The 23,578-nt window shown below is 44.6% G+C and overlaps 1 protein-coding gene across 4 annotated transcripts in view; it reads left to right on the top strand.

Annotated features, from left to right (window-relative positions):
- The window catches only part of SORCS2 (sortilin related VPS10 domain containing receptor 2), an 849,371-nt gene extending 827,996 nt beyond the window's left edge, over window positions 1-21,375 (top strand). Inside the window, exons 24-28 of one of the 4 annotated variants that reach the window (XM_030564483.1) lie at window positions 2,334-2,433; window positions 11,043-11,145; window positions 16,380-16,525; window positions 18,774-18,853; window positions 19,197-21,375. In XM_030564483.1, the coding sequence (XP_030420343.1) occupies window positions 2,334-2,433; window positions 11,043-11,145; window positions 16,380-16,525; window positions 18,774-18,853; window positions 19,197-19,220 (453 nt within the window). In that variant the 3' untranslated portion in view covers window positions 19,221-21,375. Of the gene's footprint in view, window positions 1-2,333; window positions 2,434-11,042; window positions 11,146-16,379; window positions 16,538-18,773; window positions 18,854-19,196 lie in introns of all 4 variants that reach the window. The other 3 variants (XM_030564482.1, XM_030564485.1, XM_030564484.1) reach the window with 3 other exon arrangements.
- Window positions 21,376-23,578: the final 2,203 nt, after the last annotated feature.

The following is a 23,578-nucleotide window of genomic DNA, read 5'->3' as shown; positions in this document are numbered from 1 at the left end:
GCAACTAAAATGATAACATATTGGTCTGTAATGATCCAGTAGATTAAAATTATCTCATCAGGAGTACAAACCACTGTGGAAACCACATATTTAGAACATTAATATTTTTGATTAGAGGAGAGAAATCCTCCTTGCTGACTTCAGAAATATATTAGACCTCAGATTCTACTGACTCAAGACTTTAGGATTTGGTCTATTACATGAAGAGCAGGTGGTTTCTGTCCTAATGGTCAGGAAGCTTATTCAGGTACAGAGGCAATGTTTTTAAGAGACTAGTTCAGGAGGGGAATATGTTACAAATAAGAAAGTTCAGAGAATAGGCCACAATATCTATCTAACCAGAGTGCATCTACTGGTAGGCAGGCTCCAGCTCCCTGGGCAGCATGGTACAATACCTAGTTCATGGAATTACTTAAGGAGGCGAATCTCAGAGTATTTTGAGGTGGCTTCTGAGTATTCAAACAGGAGACTTTAAACTTAACTTTTAACTTTCAGAATTGGGTAAATTAGGATTGAGAATGGTCCTAATGCAAGAAAAACATCGGTAGCCTCCCCCTGTATCTCAGTGTGAAGTTTTGGAAGACTGAAGTCACAATTAATTTCCAGGAAGCACTGTATTTTAATAGATAGTTCAGAAAGCCCTATGCCAATTGTGGCTTGCAGCAGGTGGGTGTCGTCACCTTGAAACTACTTTTAGATCTAGAATGCTTATGGGATTTGAGAATTGCTGGTGGCAGGGCCGGCTCTAGGCACCAGCTTATCAAGCAGGTGCTTGGGGTGGCAACTCTGGAGTGGGGCAGCACTTTCAGGTATTCGGCGGCAATTTGGCAGACGGTCCCTCACTCCCGCTCGGAGCGAAGGACCTCCCGCTGAATTGCTGTAGATCGCGATCGTGGCTTTTTTTTTTTGGCTGCTTGGGGCAGCAAAACCCCTGGAGCCGGCCCTGGCTGGGGGGACCAATTAAGTCTGGTTCAAGTATAGAACTCTGTTGGAGAGAGATTAAGTAAATATTTTAGCAGTGGTTGTATTATTTTACAAGTTGCTGTTAATACAACTGTCAGAATTATTCCTCATATCAGACTTGGGACAGAATAATGGAAACAATATATGGCCAAGTCAATAAGTTGGGGATAAAAAGTTAAGAATTCTCTGGGAGAATTCTCCTGAAAATTGGCTGAGGCCCAAATTATGTTACCTTTACACTGAGTGCGCAAAGAGTCGTATTTAAGTCAGTGAAACCATTTATGGACTGAGTGGGTATGGGGATCAGAATCTGGCCCTTTATGAAGTTCATGCAAATACTGTAAGAGAAACAGCAGGGGCTTTTCTGCCTAATAGGCTGTGAGGGCTTGTCAAAACCGAGCACAGGAATGTAAAAAGAGCCTCTCTTGAAGGTTTTATAGATATAAAGGCAAACGTAGGGAGGTTGTGGAATCTCCATCATTGGGGATTTTTAAGAGCAGGTTAGACAAACACCTGTCAGGGATGGTCTAAAGAAAATTTAGTCCTGCCTTGAGGGCAGGGGACTGGACTAGATGACTTCTCGAGAGTCCCCTCCAGTTCTATGATTCTCTGAAACTTCTAATTTGGCATCCTGTGGGGAGTGGTATCCTCTACTTAGGAACAGTCTATAAAACTAGCCTTGATCCTCTGGAAAATTATCTATGTTGAAGATGCAAAGAAGAGAAAGAGAGGGGCCAGAAGAAATGTCTGACAGTGGTGGGATGTGGTGGCACTTTTAATGGTGCTGTTCCATAAAAATGTGAGAGATCATATTTTAGCATGCTTTGTCCCCATTAGAAAAATAGGAGAAACTGTTTCTGTGTGGATGCAAATAACTGTTTTGACAGCATCTTCTTAAAAACGTGTTGCAAACAGCCAGCCGTCCATAGAGATAAGCAAGTGAAGTAAAATATGACATCAGTGCATTATCAGGCGGCAATTACTTTTCATATGTAAGAAATCTGAAGTTCCAGAGAAGTCTGTCTTTTGATATCATTAGAAGAATATGTATATTGGAGACAGGTTTCAATGTGGATTATTCATTGTGCAAGTTACAGGCAGGTGGGCCAATAGCTCCTGTAAATGAAATGTTGTCTATCGCATAATGAAATAAAAAAGTAAAGAGTCCATAAAGGGAAGAAAGGTTTGATTATGAACCTTTTAAAACCAGAATTGCCTAAAAAGTTCCAACTCATTGAAATGGTCAAAAAATGTCTTCCGGGTTTCTCACCACATTGAATGACTGTAGATGTTTCTCAATTTAGTGCACTGAATTTCTCAAAGTGGAACTACGTGGAAGATGTGTGACATTGTCTCTTTTATGTTTTCAGAGAATAGCTGCTATAAAGCAGGCCTTGAATGCACATAACATCAGCTTCTTCCTGAGGGGAGGATACTGGGTCTTAGTGACGTTAGCCAGCTCTGATTCAGGTAAAAACCCCAATCTGTAGATTGCTATTAAGAGTTCTGAGAGAAGTGTCACATTAACTGGTTTCTTCTGCTGTTTATTAATTTAAAATGTACCAGCAAAGCAACTTATTTTACTGTTTTTCATTGTTTGTTTCATTGTGATACCCTGTTAGAAGGTTGAAAATATTTGTTCTCTCACTTTTGTCCTTTTCACTAAAATGTAGACAGGTTATCAAACACTGGCCAGCTTATACAGGCACAAATTGAAAGCACAGTTTGGACGCTCAATATAAGGGTCCTGAGTTTGATAGCCTTTAAGTATTTGGACCCACAGATCCAACTCTACAAAAATAGAGGCAAGGACTGATAAGTTTTCTGTATTTGTGTGTGGGTGTTTTCTGAAGGGAGCAAACAACGAAAAGGCTGTGTTTTAGCAGCAAGGACAGCTTCAACTTAAGCCTTCCCTGACAGTGTCAAAGCCTCTTTGTTTGTGCATGTGCATCATTTTTTATAACATCCGTTCTGTTCGTTGATGAATGACACTGACCCAGCAAAAAGAGCAAAGCACATTGGGCCCTGTTCAGATGTGTCATAAATAGTGATGTAAATTATATATTGCCAAGTCAGTTCCCAGGTCAAAATAAGGTACATCCTCTCTATATCTTAGGTTCCACTATATACACCCATCAGTGTAGTTTCTAATCTGAAAATAAAATGAGGTAGAAATCACTTGCGTTAAGAGTCAATATTCCCTGGTAGCAAGAACAGAGACTAGAACTGAGAAGTCTTGAATTCCATTCTAAACTCTGGCACTGTGTAACTCTGCAAGTCAATTGACCTTACTCTATCTCAGTTTCCTCATCTGTAAAATTAATATAGTAATGTTTATGTATCTCATATAATAGAGAAATGTGAAGGCTGATTGACTATTGCCTACAATATCTTTGGAGATCCTTGGAAAAATGGCATGCAAATAATTACATTATTATTATTATTTATTATTTCATTTAAATTTGTCCTCTCTCCTCTATCCACAAATTGGTCTGCAAATTAGTTTGTGGTGCTGCCTATTTTACTTCTGAGGGAAATCTGTGCCCTGCAGGTGGCACAGAATTCATACTTTCTGCAGATTTCTTGGCTCCCCCACAGAAAAATGACGGAGCAAAGAAATCTGTGGGGAACACATGCCCCTTGTATGGCAGCCTGGGCATGTCTGCTGGGAGCAACCAGCAGCAGAGAGCAGATCATCATGGGGGGGAAGGAAGGAGGCTGGGCATGTGTGCCTGCGATCATGGAGAGATGCTAATGGAGTGGGGCTGGGTGTCTGCCTGGGTGCGAATGAGTGAGAGACTCACTATCCCTCTCATCCCTGTTGCTGCATCCTGAGCTTGGAGGCGTAGGGGTGTGTGAAGCAGGCTCTGTCACTGAGGCAGAGCAGAAATATAACAACTAAACAGGCAGGCTGCTAATGTTCCCACTGTTAGTTAATTGTTCCCGTTCGTAGTCAATTCTGCCTCCTTCACACCTTGCCACAGTGGTGTAAAGGAGCCTTAGTGTAAATAATAGCAACAAAATCCTCATCTAGGAAGGTCTATGTCAGTGGTTCTCAAACTTAAGTAAGGGTGAGCCCTTTCACATAGCAAGCCTCTGACTGCAACCCCCCTTATAAATTAAAAACACTTTAAAATATATTTAACACCATTATAAATGCAGAAGGAAAAGCAGTATTTGGGGTGGAGGCTGACAGTTCGTGACCCCCCATGTAATAACCTTGTGACCCCCTGAGGGATCCCAGCCCCCAGTTTGAGAACCCCTGGTCTATATGCTTTCTCTCTTTTTTTCCTGAGCCAGACAGGCACAGTGGGGTTAAATTACAGATCAGGATCTATTTTACTTATCCATTTTTAAAAAAATGCAGGACAATGATTAGCAAAACTGTGTGACTTTCATGTGTGAAAGTTTGAGCAATTTAAAGCGACCTATTTTACAGAACACCAAAATAAAAGTAATGCAATTTAAATGAAAATCCAGGATTATAATTAGAATGCAAGGTCTTGGTTACCAAGTATTTGTAATTGAACTTTCATGTGTTAGGAAATTCTGAACAGTTATGATGATTTTTTTCTGTATTCTAGTTTAAATACATTACCAAAATAAGTGAAACTGGTGTGATTATATTGCTTCATTGTGACAAATAAAATATGCAGAATTTTGGATTTTTTTTGGCACACAATTCTCCCAAGAGTACTATTTGAAGAAGCTACATGGTGTAGTGACAAGGAGAAGTTATAAATACAAATCTAGTGGTTCTTCTTCGAGTGATTGCTCACATCCATTCCAGTTAGGTGTGCGCGCCGCGCGTGCACGTTCGTCGGAAACTTTTTACCCTAGCAACTCCAGTGGGCCGGCAGGTCGCCCCCTGGAGTGGCGCCGCCATGGCGCCCAATATATATCCCTGCCGGCCCGCCCGCTCCTCAGTTCCTTCTTACCGCCGTGTCGGTCGTTGGAACTGTGGAGCGCGGCATAGCTGTCCTCCACGTCCCTAGCTCTCCTAGTTATCTATCGTTATCTATCGTTATCTCTAGTTTCATTATAGTTGTTAATTAGTTTGTTAAGTTGATAGTTAAGTTAATTAGTTGTAAAGTACTTCTTCGCCGGGGGCTTAGCCCTTCCCGGCACCCGGCACCGGGCTCATGCCTGGTTCGCCGGGCTTCAAGCAGTGTGCGGCCTGCAAGAAGCCCATGCCTACCAGCGATCCCCACGAAGCGTGCCTGAAGTGCCTCGGGGAATCGCACAGATCCGACAAGTGCCGCATCTGTAAGGCCTTTAAGCCGAGGACAAAGAAGGAGAGGGATCAAAGGCTCCGAACTCTCCTAATGGAGGCGGCACTTGACCCGACGGCTTCGCAGACCGTGGTATCGGCACCGGCACTGGATCGCTCCGGCACCGAGAAGACTCCTCGGCACCGACCCTCTCCGGCACTGGAGCCAGAGCCAAGGCCGTCGAAGTCTAATACTCCGGCCAGGCAGACCCGGCTAGAGCGCCCGGCCTCGACATCGGCCGCGGCGCCGCCGGCACCGTCAGCACCGTTGACTCCGGGCCCGGCGGGTCCGTTGAGTCCGGTGCCGCCGAGCTCCCCCATGAGATCTGGGGTTGAGATAGTGGTCCCGTCCACACTGGAGACCTTCGCCTCGGCTCGGGACCTTATTGCCCTGACTGAGCCTACTCGGCTGCCACCCCCGGTACCTCCGGTGCGGGTCGTGTCCAGAGGCAAGCCCATGATGTCGGCACCGCCCAGAGACAGTCGTTCCCGATCCAGGTCCCGACGTCTTGGGCGCTCCAGATCCCGACGCCGCTCGCAGTCCCGGCACCGCTCCCCTCAGCGGTACCGGTCGCACTCGCGGCACCGGTCGGCATCGAGAAGGTCGCGGTCAGGCTCCAGTCGACACCGGCACCGCGACTCCAGGAGCAGGTCCCGACGCTACTCGCCGCACCGGTCGACCTCCCGGCACCGAGCTGGTGGCAGGTCCCGGTCCCGGTCTCGCTCGACCTCCCGGCACCGAGCTGGTGGCAGGTCCCGGTCGACCTCCCGGCACCGAGCTGGTAGCAGGTCCCGGCACCGAAGCGGCGCCCGGCACCGAAGCGGCGCCCGGCACCGATCAGGATCACGGCACCGATCAGGATCACGGCACCGTGACAGATCCCGGTCCCGGTCCCGATCCCGGCACCGGTATGACTCCCGGTACCGGTCCCCGGCACCGCGACGATCCTCCGTGCCGGCCCGCGCAGACCCGTACCATCCAGGGTCGGCCCCACCGTGGCCCTCGAGACAGCCGTCCGTATCCTCCCAGACGGACAGCGGCTATGCGCTGGGCACCGACCGGCAGGCGGCGCTGTTTGGTGATCCGCCGCTGCAGGACCAAGGCCCACAACAGTGGGGATTCTGGACACCCTGGGCGTACCATCAGGCCCAGGGCCCCCAGCAGCTCCCTCCTAGGCCGGCGACTGCGGAACGTAGGGCCCCGGAAGCCTCGTTGTCTCGCCCCCCTCCCTCCCCGGAAGGGGAGGAAGGGTCCAAGCAGCAGGACTCCGCTGTGGCTCCGGAGGCAGAGGCGATGGCTGAGGAAGACCCTCAGTTAGACACTCTCGTGCCGGGGGTCTCATCATCCTCCTCCCCGGATGAGGCGGTGGCGGGTACCTCCTCCAACAGTCCCCCCCCGCTGGATCTCAGGGCGCACCAAGACCTCCTCAGGCGATTGGCTCAAAATCTGAGTCTGCAGGCGGAGGAGGTCTCGGAGATAGAGGATCCAATTGTAACCATCATCTCCTCTGATGCTCCCACCAGGGTCGCCCTGCCCTTTATACGAACCATCCAGGCCAACGCCAACACCATCTGGCAGTCTCTGGCCTCCATCCCTCCGACAGCAAAAGGCGTCGAGAGGAAGTACATGGCCCCTTCCAGGGGATACGAATATCTCCATGTACACCCGACCCCGTGTTCACTGGTGGTTCAATCGGTGAACGATAGGGAGCGTCATGGCCAGGAGGCTCCGGCCCCCAAATCAAGAGAGGCCAGGCGGATGGACCTCCTTGGCCGTAAGGTGTATTCGGCTGGGGCGCTGCAGCTCAGGGTCTCCAACCAGCAGGCCCTGCTGAGCAGATATGCCTTTGATTCCTGGGTGGCAGTGGACAAATTTAAGGAGCTGCTGCCACAGGATGCTCGCCAAGAGTTTACGGCCATCTTGGACGAAAGCAAGAAGGTCGCACGCACGGCCTTGCAAGCCTCCTTGGACGCTGCGGACTCGGCTGCCCGTGCCCTTGCGTCAGGTGTTACGATGCGTCGCATCTCCTGGCTGCAGGTTTCCGGCCTTCCGCCGGAGCTCCAGCATACTATACAGGACCTTCCTTTCGAAGGCCAGGGCCTATTTTCTGACAAAACAGACCCCAGACTCAAGAGTCTGAAGGATAACCGAGTCGTTATGCGGTCCCTCGGGATGCACACTCCCGTGACGCAGCGTAGACCCTTCCGGCCGCAACAACAACAACAACAACAACGCAGGCCGTTTTCCCAGTTCCGCCAGCGGCAGGACCTTTACAGGCGCCGCGGCAGGAACGGGAGGCGCAGGCAGTCGGGGAACCAAGGGGGGCAGAACCAAGGCTCCTCAAAACCCCCGCCTGGTCCTAAGCCTTCATTTTGAAGGTGCGCTCGAGGGCGCAGTAACAGTTTCCCCTATGGATCCTTCCCCCCCGTTTTCCAACCGCCTTTCGTTTTTCTTCCCGGCGTGGTCCCAAATAACATCAGACCGCTGGGTCTTAAGCGTGGTGCAGACGGGATACCGCCTGCAGTTTGTTTCGTTTCCTCCTTCCCGCCCTCCTTCCTCGTCCCTCTTCAGGGACCCCTCTCACGAGCAATTCCTTCGGCAGGAGGTGCAGACGCTCCTCAGCAAAGGAGCTATAGAGGCGGTTCCGGAAAACGAGAAAGGCAAGGGGTTTTATTCCCGCTACTTCCTGATCCCCAAGGCCAAGGGGGGCCTCAGGCCTATCCTCGACCTGCGAGAGCTCAACAAATACCTCGTGAAGTTGAAGTTCCGCATGGTATCCCTGGGGACCATTATTCCATCCCTGGATCCGGGAGACTGGTACGCCGCCCTCGACATGCAGGACGCGTATTTCCACATTGCCATTTGGCCGCGCCACAGACGCTTTCTCCGCTTCGTTGTGGGGGCTCTTCATTATCAATTTGCAGTCCTCCCGTTCGGCCTGTCCACGGCCCCGAGGGTGTTTACAAAATGCATGGCAGTTGTCGTGGCGCATCTTCGGCGCAACCGTGTCCACGTGTTCCCTTATCTGGACGATTGGTTGATTCGGGGCACGTCGGAACAGCAGGTGACCAGCCATGTCCGCGTGATCACCGGCATGTTTGCGAGTCTGGGCCTGTTGATAAACACAGACAAGTCCACCCTGAGGCCCTCTCAGAAGGTGGAATTTATCGGGGCCGTCCTGGACGCCACTGTGGGCAGGGCCTCGCTGCCTCTGCAGCGGTTCCAGACCATGGCGGCGATCGTTCAACGCTTGCGGTCAGCCCCGTTGACGTCAGTGAGGACATGTCTAACCCTGTTAGGCCACATGGCGGCGTGCACCTTTGTGACCGACTACGCTCGGCTCCGCATGAGGCCTCTCCAGCTGTGGCTTATCAGTCATTACAGGCCGGCAAGGCAACCGTTAGACATGTTACTCACAATCCCCCAGAAGGTCTTAGATTCCCTCGGCTGGTGGTTGGACCAGTCCGTATTGTGTGCGGGTCTTCCCTTTCACCCGTCTCAGCCCTCGGTATCCCTGACAACGGATGCCTCAGATCTAGGCTGGGGGGCCCACCTAGGGACCCTGCGGACGCAGGGCCTGTGGTCTCAGGAGGAGGTGGGGCTACACATCAACATGAGGGAGTTGAGAGCGGTCCGCCTTGCTTGCCAAACGTTTTGTCATCAGCTTCAGGGTCGTTGTGTAGCCGTGTTCACGGACAACACGACGACCATGTATTATATCAACAAACAGGGCGGCACCAGGTCCTCCTCCCTGTGCCTCGAGGCGATACGACTCTGGGACTTTTGCGTAGCCCACTCCATTCACCTCAGGGCTTCCTTCCTTCCCGGAGTACGGAACACGCTGGCGGATCGATTGAGCAGATCCTTCCTGTCACACGAGTGGTCCCTTCGCCCGGACGTCGCTCTCTCCATTTTCCGGAGGTGGGGTTATCCCCGGGTGGACCTCTTTGCGTCCAAGGGGAACAGGAAGTGCCAAGCGTTCTGCTCCTTTCAGGGCAGGGAGCCGGGGTCGATAGCGGATGCCTTCCTCATCCAGTGGTCGACCCACCTGTACTATGCGTTTCCTCCGTTCCCTCTGGTTCACAAGGTCCTCCTGAAGGTGCGCAGAGACAGGACTCGTGTGATCATGGTGGCCCCGGCATGGCCCAGACAGCACTGGTACACCATGCTGCTGGACTTGGCCGTAGCCGACCCAGTTCCCCTGCCCCTTCATCCGGACCTGATTACCCAGGACCACGGGTCTCTCTGTCACCCAGACCTGCAGTCGCTGCACCTAGCGGCGTGGCTCCTGCGTGGCTAACTGGTTCCGAGCTGCGCTGCTCCACGCCCGTGAGAGAGGTGCTCTTGAGCAGCAGGAAACCGTCCACAAGAGCCACGTATTCGGCGAAATGGAAACGCTTCTCCTGTTGGTGCGTAGAGAGAAATCTCCGCCCTATGGAAGTTTCGGTAACCGAAATCTTAGACTATGTTTGGTCCCTCAAAGAGCAAGGTCTGGCCTTATCGTCGTTGCGAGTCCATCTAGCAGCTATCTCCACCTTTCACCCGGGTGCGGACGGTCGCTCCGTTTTTTCTCACCCGACGGTGTCGAGATTACTTAAAGGGCTGGAACGGTTATTCCCTAACGTCCGTCCCCCTGCTCCAACCTGGGATCTTAACCTGGTGTTGTCCCGGCTCATGGGGCCCCCCTTTGAGCCGTTAGCTACTTGCTCCCTGCTTTACCTCTCTTGGAAGGCTGCCTTTCTAGTAGCTATCACCTCAGCTAGACGGGTGTCGGAACTCCGAGCCCTTGTGGTAGACCCCCCATACACGGTCTTCCACAAAGACAAGGTGCAGCTTAGACCGCACCCTGCCTTTCTACCCAAGGTGGTCTCAGCCTTCCACGTCAGCCAAGAGATTTTCCTCCCGGTTTTTTTCCCAAAACCTCACTCCTCAGGCAGGGAGCAGCAGCTCCACTCGCTGGATGTCCGTAGAGCTCTCGCGTTCTACATAGAGAGGACCAAACCCTTCCGCAAATCCCCCCAGCTTTTCGTGGCGGTAGCGGACCGTATGAAAGGGCTTCCTATCTCCTCCCAGAGGTTATCCTCATGGGTTACGTCCTGTATCAGGACCTGTTATGACTTGGCCCATGTCCCTACGGGCCGTGTGACTGCGCATTCTACCAGGGCGCAGGCGTCGTCGCTGGCTTTCCTTGCCCGTGTGCCCATCCAGGAAATCTGTCGGGCAGCGACCTGGTCATCGGTCCACACCTTTGCTTCCCACTACGCCCTGGTACAGCAGTCGAGGGAGGATGCGGCCTTCGGAACTGCAGTGCTCCATGCCGCAACTTCTCACTCCGACCCCACCGCCTAGGTATGGCTTGGGAGTCACCTAACTGGAATGGATGTGAGCAATCACTCGAAGAAGAAAAGACGGTTACTCACCTTTGTAACTGTTGTTCTTCGAGATGTGTTGCTCACATCCATTCCACACCCGCCCTCCTTCCCCACTGTCGGAGTAGCCGGCAAGAAGGAACTGAGGAGCGGGCGGGCCGGCAGGGATATATATTGGGCGCCATGGCGGCGCCACTCCAGGGGGCGACCTGCCGGCCCACTGGAGTTGCTAGGGTAAAAAGTTTCCGACGAACGTGCACGCGCGGCGCGCACACCTAACTGGAATGGATGTGAGCAACACATCTCGAAGAACAACAGTTACAAAGGTGAGTAACCGTCTTTTTTTACTTAAGAGATTCAATAATAAGGCAAGCCCAAGATGATAACTGGTCTGAAAGCAGATTTACTAAGTTCTTCAAATATATGTCTTGCATTTCAGACTCTCAGAGGATTGGAGGAGGCAATGGATACTGGGCTATAGTGGTTCTCTTTGTTATCTGTCTAGTTGTAGTTGGGGCCTTCATTCTCTACAAGTTTAAAAGGCAAGTAAACCTTATATACTTTAAGAACTAGATTTGTTCACGTGTATCATTTCTTGAAAAATAGACTTATTTGAAGCTGTGCACTGACGAGTCTCGAGCTTTTAAAGCCCATGTTTTTTCTGACCGTTTCAGACATCAAGGTTATAATTGATGTTGATGTAGGTAAATAGCAGCAATGTGGGAGCTCATTCAGCTTGCGTCAATACAACCACCAAAAAATAGTCATTCTAAAATATATTCCTATTATCTACTCTGAGGAGTAATGAGTAACCTAGGCAACCAGGACAATTAATTGATCCATAAGTCTAATTTCTTACCAAGAAAACAAAACAAAATGATGTGGAATTTCTCTTTTGAACATGTTAGCGTTTAATTACTGAAACAGTGCCACACAGGTTAAGAGTATCCAGCAGTGATAGAGATAATAAGTAAGAACAGAGTTTGCACGATAACATATTAGGGAGGAGGTGAAGAAGCTATGGAAGTGGCCTTAATATAAGAAATATGTTCATGAGGAACAACTGATACCACATAAACTGTGTAAGCATATACTTATTCCTTTAATAATTCAAAGATATTTTTAATCTGCATTTGATTATGGAGATGAATTCATTATTGTTCAGGTGGCAAGTTACTGGCTTTTTTATGCTGGTTTATCTATTTGTTTTATTATTTGGACAGGGTCCTGATATTTTTTTGTTAGGTACTCAAAAGCCTTCAGGTTTGAGCTGCATGGGAATAAACATTTGTTATCATTTCACAAAATCTGCAGTCCTTACTCAGTGAAAATGCCTATTGATTAGGCCCATTATTATTTCAAGATGGATTTTTATTTAAAATAAACATTCTTTTACAGAATAGACTAGATACCGTACTGTGCTAATAACAGCACGAGCACAGCATTTAACTGAGAGTTCAAGTTAGCAGCTATCTTTGTCATCGCATTAGACAGAGGTGCTTTGTCTCATGTAGGAAGAATGTCTTGGCTTTCCAACTGTGGAATCTTAAATGTCTTGATATTTATAGTAACTTATTGTTTTATAGGACAAAACACAAAATTTGATATCAAACTCTATCTACAGCTGAATAAAAATAATAAAAATCCATTTAGCTGTTCTGGGTTCCCAGAGCAACATAAAATCATCATAAAAATGGATGATGTGATGCAATAATATTTCATTTGCAGGTACATTGGAGGTTGTCTGTTTGTATTACATGATCATAAAACTCAGTGGTGGTGTCTGTTATGAGACATTGTGATGTACACCTCTTGATTAGACCTTAAATTGGAGGCAATTAGACAGCAGACACATTTAATAAACTGCAAAAGAAATATACAATGTTTAAGAAAGGGAGAAAAAAGTATTTTTTATTCATTTTGATTCCTTTCTAAAATGTCTTCTTGGCTTATTATTTTCTGAATGGGACAGTTATTGCAGAGGAAGACTATAGGAATGCTAGGAATTGTAACACGGCTTTAACTCCCCTAATACACTGGAATTTCTCAGTTGAACAAATCAAACTTCAGAGCAGGATCTCACAGCATCATGCAGCCCCCAGCAAAATTTGATTCTTCTGAAATGGAAAGCGGATGATCCACCAAAGCAGGGTGCTTAGAGACAGATATCGCTAGAAATGGGTTAATCACCTGAAGCAGAGGCTCACCTATGAGTTCAGCTTAAATTCATGAGTGCACGTGTCACAAAAGCACATTCCACCCAGGATGAAAAATGCAGAGTAAAGATTCCCTAGAACTGAGATTCATAAAAACAGAGTATCTGCAGCTATCTCTCCTAGGGTGTGCCTACAGTGGAATGAAAGACCCACAGCCTAGCCACGGCTGGCCTCGGTTGGCTGACTCATGCTTGTGGGGCTAAAACTTGCAGCGTAGACATTCAGGTTTGGGCTGGAGCCCAGGCTTTGAGACCTCATGAGGGGAGAGGGTCTCAGAGCCTGGGCTACATCCTGAGCCTGAATGTCTACACTGCAATATTTAGCCCTGTAGCTAAGCCCCATGGTCCTGAGTCAGTTGATCTGGTCACTGAGACTAGGTGCAGCAGGTTTTTTATTGCAATGTAGACCTCTAGAGAACAAACATTATCCAAAGACAGGAATCCCCAGAGCACTTAGTTTTATAAGACCAGGATCCACAGGAATAGTTGGTCCACCTAGACAGAGAATGACAAGCAGAAAGTAACTAAAGTGTTATGATCAGAGGCTATACTTCCTACTAAACTTTTAAAGTTACCTAAGTTTTCAAAAGATAAAGTTATATAGTTTTCAAATACAAATCCTAAATTTCTTCCATCCCAGTAGTTAACAGTGTTTTATACCAGCATTTTCTCAAATTTTCGTTATTATGGGATTGGAGTGAGGAGAAGGGGTAATTTCCCTGGTGGCAAATGCTGCTGAAGCAAGAAACTGTTCAGAGATTAAAACTGAATATCTCAGAGGCAAAAAGATCTCCTCCTCCTCTTGGCTTCTGACTGCATGCATTAGACAATTAACACGGTGCTTCAAGCTAATCTACAGCTGAATAACGTAATAAAAATCCATTTAGCTATCCTGGGTTTCCATTGAGCTATTCTGCCAGATTCACTAGTATGCTCTATCAGCTTAACCATCCAGATAAATCAGGATCATGGCATGTCTTATCACTGGAACAGCATAAAGCAGCTGGAAGGTTCCAGTGACTCTGGTCCATTATCTAGCAAGGATCCAGAATCTGCATATTGTTTCTCAAAGCACTGTCATCTTTATTAGAGGTAATTCAATCAAAGAAAAATCCTCCCTTTCTTTTTCTGATGTATTTTTATGTTTGTGATGTTTTTCCTAGTAGAATTTCTTCATCCTTTCAGCAGCACTCTGAGCAGGGTTCCATGGTGTGGGGCACTCTGCAGTAATATAGACAAGACAAACGGCACAGTATCCACCAAACAAAGGCAAGGGAAGGAAAATGATATTTCACTCACATCAAATCTGTCATGTATTTAATACATCACTAGCGGAAGAGCTGAAATCATCCTTGTTTTATTTTTGTAACAGCAGGAACACAGGTTTCATCATACCAAATTAGACTATTGGTTCCTCTATTTAGGTATTTTGCCTACTTTAGTGGGAGTTCATTTGATTCTTCAGAAGAAGAGAAAGATCTCTGCCTTTTCACATTCTTAAATTCCTCCTCTCCCCTCCCCACCATTCATTTGAAAATCTGTTAAAAATTAGGTTCATTATTTTAAAAAATCTCCATAGACTTGCTGCAACCAAACTCACGGATCTTTCTTTGTATTCACTTCCTTGCATCCTGTCCTTGGGTACCACCAACCTGCCCCAATTTCAGCACTCTTGGAGCAGAGTTTCTAATCTTTCCTCATCATTGACTTCCCGTCTCGTTTACACTTTCAGAAGAAAACCTCCCCCTTTTTCCCCTTCGCCTATACTACTGTTATTTGCATGAAAGCAAGCGGAGTCCCAATCCTAGCCATTTAGTTATAAAAACAGGTACTAATTTGATGATCCATATTTTATTAAAATCAAAACAATACTATGTAGAAAAGGCAGGCTTCTAAAATGAATGGGACAAAGTAAATCATGACTGCTCTAAAGCACAAAGAACTCATTCATCTGAACGTTAACCCCCAAACTAACATCTCAATAAATATTCTATTCAATTTATTATCATTATTATTGTTACTGTTACTTTAAGTGCCGGCAGCATGCTCCAGTACTCTGTATTATTTACATTTCAAAATGTTTAGTAGTAGGAAACAGTAGCAGGGGGATTAGAGAAAGATAACCTAACAGATACAGTATTCCTAGTCATTTAAGCCCACTAGTAGCATCTGCCTTCTGAAGCCAGTGATCATGGTTTATTGTGCAATTTTGTTCATTTTCTAGAGAATAGATTAAGCGTTTCTTTAGAATATAATATGCATATAGCAAACAGTGTATGTTCTAGGCCTATTAGGGTTGTGTAATATAGAAAAAACATAGCTCTACTGTCCAGAATAATTTCTAGAAAGGTGTGGGACCAGGAGACCATATAACTCTAAACTCTTATACATCAGAATTCCTGTTTCAATACTTATTTAAAAGCTGCTGAAGCTTTGTTGTAGCATGAATTGTGTTAGGGCACCTAGAGCCTAGTATCGACATCATTTTATCGTTATTTAAATAAACATAAATAAAATGCCGTCTTTCTCTTGAAGAGTGTATTATCTCCTGGTCATGAAGACTCTTGGAGTCAGGACTGGGTGCTTTGATTTGCTATATATATATATTTTTTTTTAAATAAACCTTTTCAGTATGTTTTAGTATTGTACAACACTGTGACTACCTCAGCAGAGGGGTTGATGGAGACACTATGGAAATTAAAGTATGTTGTCATATTGCTATTATTCCCAGCTGGGCCAGTGACTCTGTCAACCAGGGGCAGTTTGCTTTACCTCTCTTGTCTTCAGCAGCTGTTAAATTGAGGCAACCTCAGGGCTGCTGTAGTGCAGTGTTTCTCAACCGGTGGGTCACAACTCCCAGGGTCACAAAAGGCAATCAGCAGGGGCAGGGGGTACGAGGTACTGAAAATTTAATTCCAATTTGAAAAGCTTGCTCCCCCCACTTGCTACACACCCTGACCCGTGAAGGTCAAGTATTGACTGTCAATCTCTCGAAACAACACACACGTAAGCATATTGTTGTTAGCATTGATACAAGGTCACCAAATTGTTTTAACTTTCAATAAGAAGTTGTCATACTGCTGCAGAGTAAGACATAACTAATTGATGCATTGTCATCCTTCTATGATGACATTTTAGGAATGCAAGAAATATTATTTATTGACATGTTTTCAGTTTAGAGTGTTGGTTTTTTTTAAATTGTAGTTCTGGGAGTTCAGTAAATAACTGAACAAAAAACAAAAAAAATCTGTGTTTATAAAGAAATCCTTATATCACAACCAGACAAGTTCATGATACCTATTTAGAAAATTCCTATAAAATGTAATAGAGATAAAACCAATGAGCTTCTGTAGTTATTAATGGGAAATCTATAGTTATTACTGTAAAATACTGTAGAATTAAATAGAAAATGTTCTTTAGGCTGGTTTAAAAATTCAATGGAAACATTATTCTTTATTTAATTCTATAGGATTTTTCCGTAGGGGTTTGAGGTTAATCTGATTAATTGAATATAATATGAAACTAAATTCCATCAAAGGATATTTTTCCTGTGCTATTTAGGAAACTGCCAGGCAGAAATGTCTATGCCCAGATGCACAACGAAAAGGAACAGGAGATGACCAGCCCTGTTAATCACAGTGAGGACACCCAGAACATCATCCAGGGTGAGGAGTTTATTGATGATGATCTGGATTCTCAGACGCTAGGTAATGCAAGAGGTAACCTCACCTTCACTTTATTAATGTCTCAATTAGTATTCTGTTTGTTCTATTTTTTAAATTATGTTTTAATGTTTGCATTTTTAGTATCTTCATTTTTATACTCAGCTTCAAGAGGGATTGAATGTTAAACTGCTAGCAAGGAAACACTTCTCCTTTTATCCTCTTTTTTGTTTTGTTTTAAATTCAGTCTATTCTGTTGATGTTTTATGACATGCCGTATAAATATACAGTATGTAAGTTAGTACAATACACTACCATATGTAACATATGTGAACAACATTAGGAAGATCATACAAAAAGCAGCATAGATTATAATTGATTAACTTCACTAGCATTTAAATTAACTCGTACATGCCTTGAATTCAAAGTGTAATGAATTTTAGGCAGAGAGAAATGATGTGTAGAATGAATGTTTCCATAATGCAGGGTAGATTGTAAGGAGGTGTCCTCTCTTTTAGACACCTTAAATGAATTCCCAAATACAAAACTTCATTGAATTCATCCTGTTTTGAGTCCTGACCTGCCAGTATCCAATGGACAGTCATTAGAATTCTCATTCAGGAATCTTTTATGAATGTGTCTTAGAGCAGATGATTCAAAGTTAGATGAAAGTGCTTGTCTAGGCAATTCATGAGTATGCTGAATGTAATGTAGAGAGCTAGTCTAAAAATACTCCAAATGTACTGAGAACACAGAGTAGCCTGAAAAGTGTAGCACACAAAAGAAGATCATCTAGTGCTGTTTCTGACAACTCTGTGAAAATGGAACATCTGACCGTAAATCTCAGGCTTATAAAACTGGCTGTACTGATGGTAGAGACAACTGTGAGGTTAAATGGCTTCATTAATCCTACATGGAGGGCTAAGATCAGCCACGGAGGGCAGACATCCTGGAAGTCCTTCTTTATTTCTTTTTTATTCTTACTGTCTATCGCTAACTGTCTTTTGTTGTTTTTATTTTCCTTAGCTGAACCATATGTTGCCACTGAAAGGGAAAAAAACATATTTCACCGGCAAAATTGTTTTTGCCCAGATCTGTACATTTTTTAACAAATTGCACACACTAAAATCATTGCTGTTTTCATTAAAACCCTTCAAAGAGAACTTTGATTATACTGCAAAGGTCTACCAATACTGTAGCACTGCAAATGACTCTGGGACACAAGAATTGTTTGTATGACAAGTTTGTTTCAATTATCTCATCTCTAGAATAGAATTCTGAATGCCAAGAAGGTACTCTCAGGGTTCTTCAGTTAGTGTGAAGCACTCATAGCCCCTTAGTGTATATCAGGTAGTCTATAATCTTCCTCTTGCAGTTGTGTAATACCTCTCACTATTTTTGCATATATGGCTGCTTAGGATGAAGAACATGGGAATGAAGAAGTTCTACCCTGATTTACAACCATTCAGAAATAATCTCCTTGCCTGCTCACTGTAGGCTATATTTGGTCTGATCCTGTGCTCCTTACCTTCCACTGGGGTCAGTAAGAGTGTCGACTGAGTAAGGAGTGCAGGACCTGCAATGAGGAAGTCTTAAGTTAAGCAGTTAACAAATGCAAATCTGAATGCAGCAAAGAATCCCGTGGCACCTTATAGACTAGCAGACGTTTTGGAGCATGAGCTTTCATGGGTGAATACCCATTTCGTCGAATGCAAATCTGAATGTGACCTGTAGTTCTGCCAGGTTGTCAGCACCAGCAGACATCCAGGGGAACAGGAATAGCTTGGGTCAGAGCCATCTATGTTTATCTGCTGCCAGACAGTTTTAAGACATAAGACTTTTTCTTGCTATACTTCTACACCATGCACTTTTTTGTTATTTGCAGTATTTCCTTCAGTAGCACCCAACGGTACATGGGAAATCTTCCTAGTTGTCTCAGTATTGTGCTATTTTGTCTGGCTGAAGCATGAAGCATATCACCGTCCCTACTGAAATATTAAATTCTGTTTTATGACATTATTTGCAGATGGTTCGTATGCTATGGAGATTCCCGCTTATTCTGATGGGTTTCCCCCCCTACTCTAGAGATCACTATCATAGCCTCCTCTCCATGCACCGCAGTGTTTTACAAACCTAGTTTTCTGTTTGCTATCTCTCTTCTCATAACTTTTGAATTGTCACAGTACAGTATTTCCAGACTCACCCATCCACTTTTTTTGTTTTCTATATATTTTATGTTGCCTACTTTATCGCAACCCCCACCTTGGGACTCCTCAACTCCATTTCCTTGCAGTGACTCCTTCTGGGAGAGGTGGAAACTTGAACAGCTACAGAGTTCCCTTATTGCTGATGCCGGTCAGTGTCCAATCCCAGGTCAGTGGCATGTTGAATGGAAGCCTCAGGTTCCATTCTGCTCCCTCGCCTGCTCCCCTCAAGACAACTACACCTTTTTAAGCTGCAAAGAAAACCACCTTATGCTGTCACTGGGATAGAAACACTAGGAATTCACTAACAGCCATCATGAGCAGACACTTTAAAGCACTGAAGTAGAAAGTATGCTGTAGGTACACTGAGCTGCTGCACCACCTGCACCTGAACTGTTGTTTGATAAGATGACCATCTAATTTGATTGACTTGTCTCTGCAATAAAAGGGGAATGTATAGTAAAATGCTCAAAATATACTAATGTCAGCATTTTGTTTTTATATTTTTTTAGGCAGTCACTCAGGCGTGGTTTTGAGCATTAACTCCAGAGAGATGCACGGTTACCTGGTTAGCTGATGTTTACAGCTGAACGCAAAAACTGAAAGACTCTTCTCTGTATTGTTTAATTTTTCCCTGGGGATGTCACCAAATTGCAAACATGGCTGTACCTGCTGGTTGACAGTAGGTTCCTAAACAGTCTCGAAACTACAAGTGTCCATCATCTGTTACTGTATACTGGGAACTAGTTACAATTCAAACTCAAACTAAGGTAGCACATTTGTAGCCCTAGGCACACTAGAGGCCACATTTTCTCTTTTCTATATATGTTCTAGTTCTTTATGTTCAGTTTTAGAAGGGACTTTAGTTCCTTTTATTGGCTGGAGTGTTCAATGGAAAACTGAAATTCAGCAGCCTTGAAGAGTTGACTCTAAAAACCAGTGACTAGAAAGTACAAAGCAGATGGCTGGTTGATTGCTACAAATATGTACTTGTTTAAAAGGCTGTGACTGCCTGTTCTGGTTCAGCACTATGACTGCCTGTTCTGGTTCAGCACTAAGAGAGAAATGAGCAAGGAGATAAATGTACTCCTTAGCTCCTCTTCAATCCAAGTTCTTACCTTTAAAATGTGTGAGACAATCTAATGAGCTTCAGCTCACTATGTGAGTCCCTGCTATAAATTGAATAAATAATGTGTTCAGACTTCTTGCAAGTAAAATGAGTCCTAAGAAGCCTCCAGCACCACTCCCTCACCCTATCCCGAACCCACCCAAAAAAACCCGCTAGCTTGGTGCTACTTCCGGACCAGGTGCTTTCACTTCTAGAGGCTGGTTGGTTTAAGTTGCTCTTCTGTCATCTTCTAACTTGAGCACCTCCATCATGGCAGTTGCAAGACCAGTTATTATATAATAAACAGTTCTGACTGCCTGTCCCTTTTTCTCTTTTTAAAAGTGTAAATACCTCTTTTAAGTAGCTTTTTGTATGTTTTTTTTTAAATTTCTATTTTGAGGGCAGAGGCCCAATATATGTACAAATTCTCCCCCAACTAGGTCAGTGCAGCACACCTACAGATACTTGGAGTTTCCCTTTGTGTTCAGTTCCTGTCTCTGATGTAAGGATGGGCAAACTCGCAGCTGAACTTTACCACATTTGACATGTTTGACAATCAGGAAAGACCGGAGCAGGGAACTGATGCAATTTAAGGGATTGCACTTCATGAGTTTTACCACCAGGTGTCACTCTTATTCCCTCATCTCTGAGCTGGGCCATATTTCTGCAGGGAAGGGCAGTGAAACTGTCAAAGGAGCCAGATTGGAAAAGGCATGTGGGTCAGTTCAGAGTTTGCTTATCCCCATCTCTCTATCCCCAGGGGTTGAGAGTCCTGAGGTCATCACTAAATCCACATCTTGCAGGTTGTTTGTATGTGGGTTTTTGTGGGGATTTGTGTAGGAAATGAACCACAGCATGATTCAGCCAAGTGTTTGGCATCCCATGTATCGCAGCTGCCTGGAATTAGGACACTCTCTGAGAAACCTATTTAATCTTTTCACCTTTTGCCTTCAACGGGGGATGACTAGCTCCTTTTTACTCACTGAATGTTGTACTAACGCTTGTAGCTAATGTCCATGCCACCTTCCTTAAAGAGATTATAGTCAACTATATACTTGTGAATGACCAAGCAGTCACGCCGGTGAGACAGAATGGCACTATCTTAAAATTCTCCTATGCAGTAGGTCGTTCTTCCATGTAGCCAGGGAATTAATGATATCATGGAATATGCTTTCTTCAGAAACAACATGTTAGCATGCCACCTTCTATGTGGCAATATAAGCTCTCACAAAGCTCACAGAATCTCTGTGTAAAGCACAAGAAAATCTGGTTTAGGAACTAACAGTATGAAAGTGGATGGGAATGTGTAAGGTGTGAATACTTGAAAAGAGTGGCAAGTGCATGCCAACTGCTCAGGAAAAGGTCTGTTTGTAACCATCTCACAGAAATTTCATCTTGAAAAGCCCTACAGGGCCCTGCAAAACTAACCCACAGAGAGATAGGAAATATTTGAGTTGACAATGCTGTATGCAGGACTAAGCATAATTCTGACACAGCCATAAGAACCAAAGATCAAAGGTTCATCTAGCCCAGTGCCCTGTCTTCTAACAGTGGCCAATGCCAGGTACCCCAGAGGGAATGAACAGAAGAGGTAATCATCAAGTGATCCATTCCCCGTTGCCCATTCCCAGCTTCTGGCAAACAGAGGCTAGGAACACCATCCCTACCCATCCTGGCTAATAGCCATTGGTGGACCTGTCTTCCATGAACTTATCTAATTCTTTTTTTAACCCTGTTATAGTCTTGGCCTTCACAACATCCTCCATTCATCCATTAGCGTCTGAGTCCTGGATTTTCTGAGGTGAAGTGTCAATACAAAATACATTAGTGCTTTGGAAGCCTTCAGGACTGTTGCACCATGTGCTTGCCCTGTTTGCCAGCTCCTTACTGCTTTTAGTGGAAATGAACTAGAAACAACAGAGTGAAACAATATTGCAAACAACTTTTCCTGGGAAATAAATTCAAAATAGGGCAAGAGAGTGGAGGATTGAACTCTTGAATAATATAAAGAATTGAACTTATATATTGGAGTTATTTTGTTGGTCTGCCTGCTGGCTAAGGGAATTATAGAGACTAGCTCACATACACTAATTTTATTCTTTGACAACTATTTTTATACATTTACAACAGTTTGATTCATGTTTCTGTTGGCAGGAAACTGCTACTGCAAAGCAAAATATTTAACTGTTGTGCAACACTCTACTAGTCATTGTCATTAATACTTAGCACTTATGTACGGTGCTTGTAATCTTCCCAGCATTTTCCAACATTAACTAATTTAATTCTTGAAACACACCTTTGAGGTTGGTATAATATGACTCACAAATGTGGTGAGACACTGTCTTCTGAGGAGTTTTCAATATTGCTATGTCTGTGTAAATAATAGCCAGTAGAAATAAAGCAAGTCTTTTGAGTTTCTGACCACAATGTCTTTATAATGGATTATTTCTAAAATGGTAGGATGTCATTCCCATGCAATGCAACTTGTTTTTTGTTTAAATGAAAACTCATACCTGATAGATTTTGAATCTGTTTAACTATGCTCATGGGAGCACATTTTGTTTTTAAAGGGAAGATGTGTGTATACACACACACACACACACACTTTTGTATACAGAGAGAGGGACAAATGCGCAGAAATATATATGTAAACACACTTGTATATCACACATCTATAGATATGCACAGAGGCACACACACAAACTCTTATAATTATATTAAGTTCTAAGTGAGGAAGGACAATATTATGGGCAAGGAACAAGACTTGGGAAATAGGTGACCTGGGTTCTAGTCCTCTGTCAGACAGTCTTTGTGCACTTAGACCCAGTCTTTCACGATAGTTAGATGCCTAACTCATGAGAATTAGGTACCTAAATAATTTTAAAAGTCTGGGTCTTAATCTGTATGTACCTAAGTTTCCCCATCTGTAAAATGGGGATGATAATACTTATCTATTTCATAGGGCTATTATGAGGCTAAATGTATTACTCTTCATTTGAGATCCTCCAAATGAAAGGACTATAAGTGCAAAGTATTAATCATTAATTAGTTCTTTTTCTTAATGATTGTTATGATTAAAAGTATCATTTAAAAGGTTATGAATAAGTATGAAACCCAATAGCCCCACACAAAGGTGTTAAGAGTGTTTAAAAATACAGCTTATGGAATAGCTAATTGTTGTGTGTCGGCATCGTGACATCGCCATTGATTTGCTAATCTGCACACAGCTTACTAATGTCTTAAATTTATTTGCATTCTGCAATGTTAATGGGTCAAAGGCCTTATAATATGGGTTCAGTGAGCCACCCACCACATTGACATCTACCAGTGCTGGTACTATACTATAGGAAAGACTATAGCAGCATAACTGGCAATATGTTGGCCTCATCTACACGTTGTGGCCTTCTTAGAAGGCCAAGAGTCTGACACTGTAAAAAGCATGCCTTGAGTTCTAGAATGATCCTGGGAGCCTTGGCACCTTCTCAGTAAGGCTGTTTTAAACAGAACCTCGAGCTAGGTCTGCAACCTTTGATTTCCCCTCTACATTATATAGAACAGCTTCCCGTGGCTGACTTAGACAATTTCATTTCAGTTTTAAAATGCTTCCTTCGTAGCAAGCTGCAGCATACTCACAAATACATCCAAGAGGTTTACGACACCCCACCACCACCCTTCCAATCGTTGTATAAGTGAACTTCTCAAAAATTTAAGCAATAAACTCCAAGGTGTGTCTGTGGTACCTTTGGGGCCTGGTTCATTGTGGTCCAGGCCCTTGTGTAGTCATTT

Source organism: Gopherus evgoodei, chromosome 5 (genome assembly GCF_007399415.2).
Source record: "Gopherus evgoodei ecotype Sinaloan lineage chromosome 5, rGopEvg1_v1.p, whole genome shotgun sequence".
NCBI classification, from domain to species: Eukaryota; Metazoa; Chordata; order Testudines; family Testudinidae; genus Gopherus; species Gopherus evgoodei.
The sequence above is the reverse complement of the archived record's forward strand: the minus strand, read 5'-3'. Positions and strand labels throughout refer to the sequence as shown.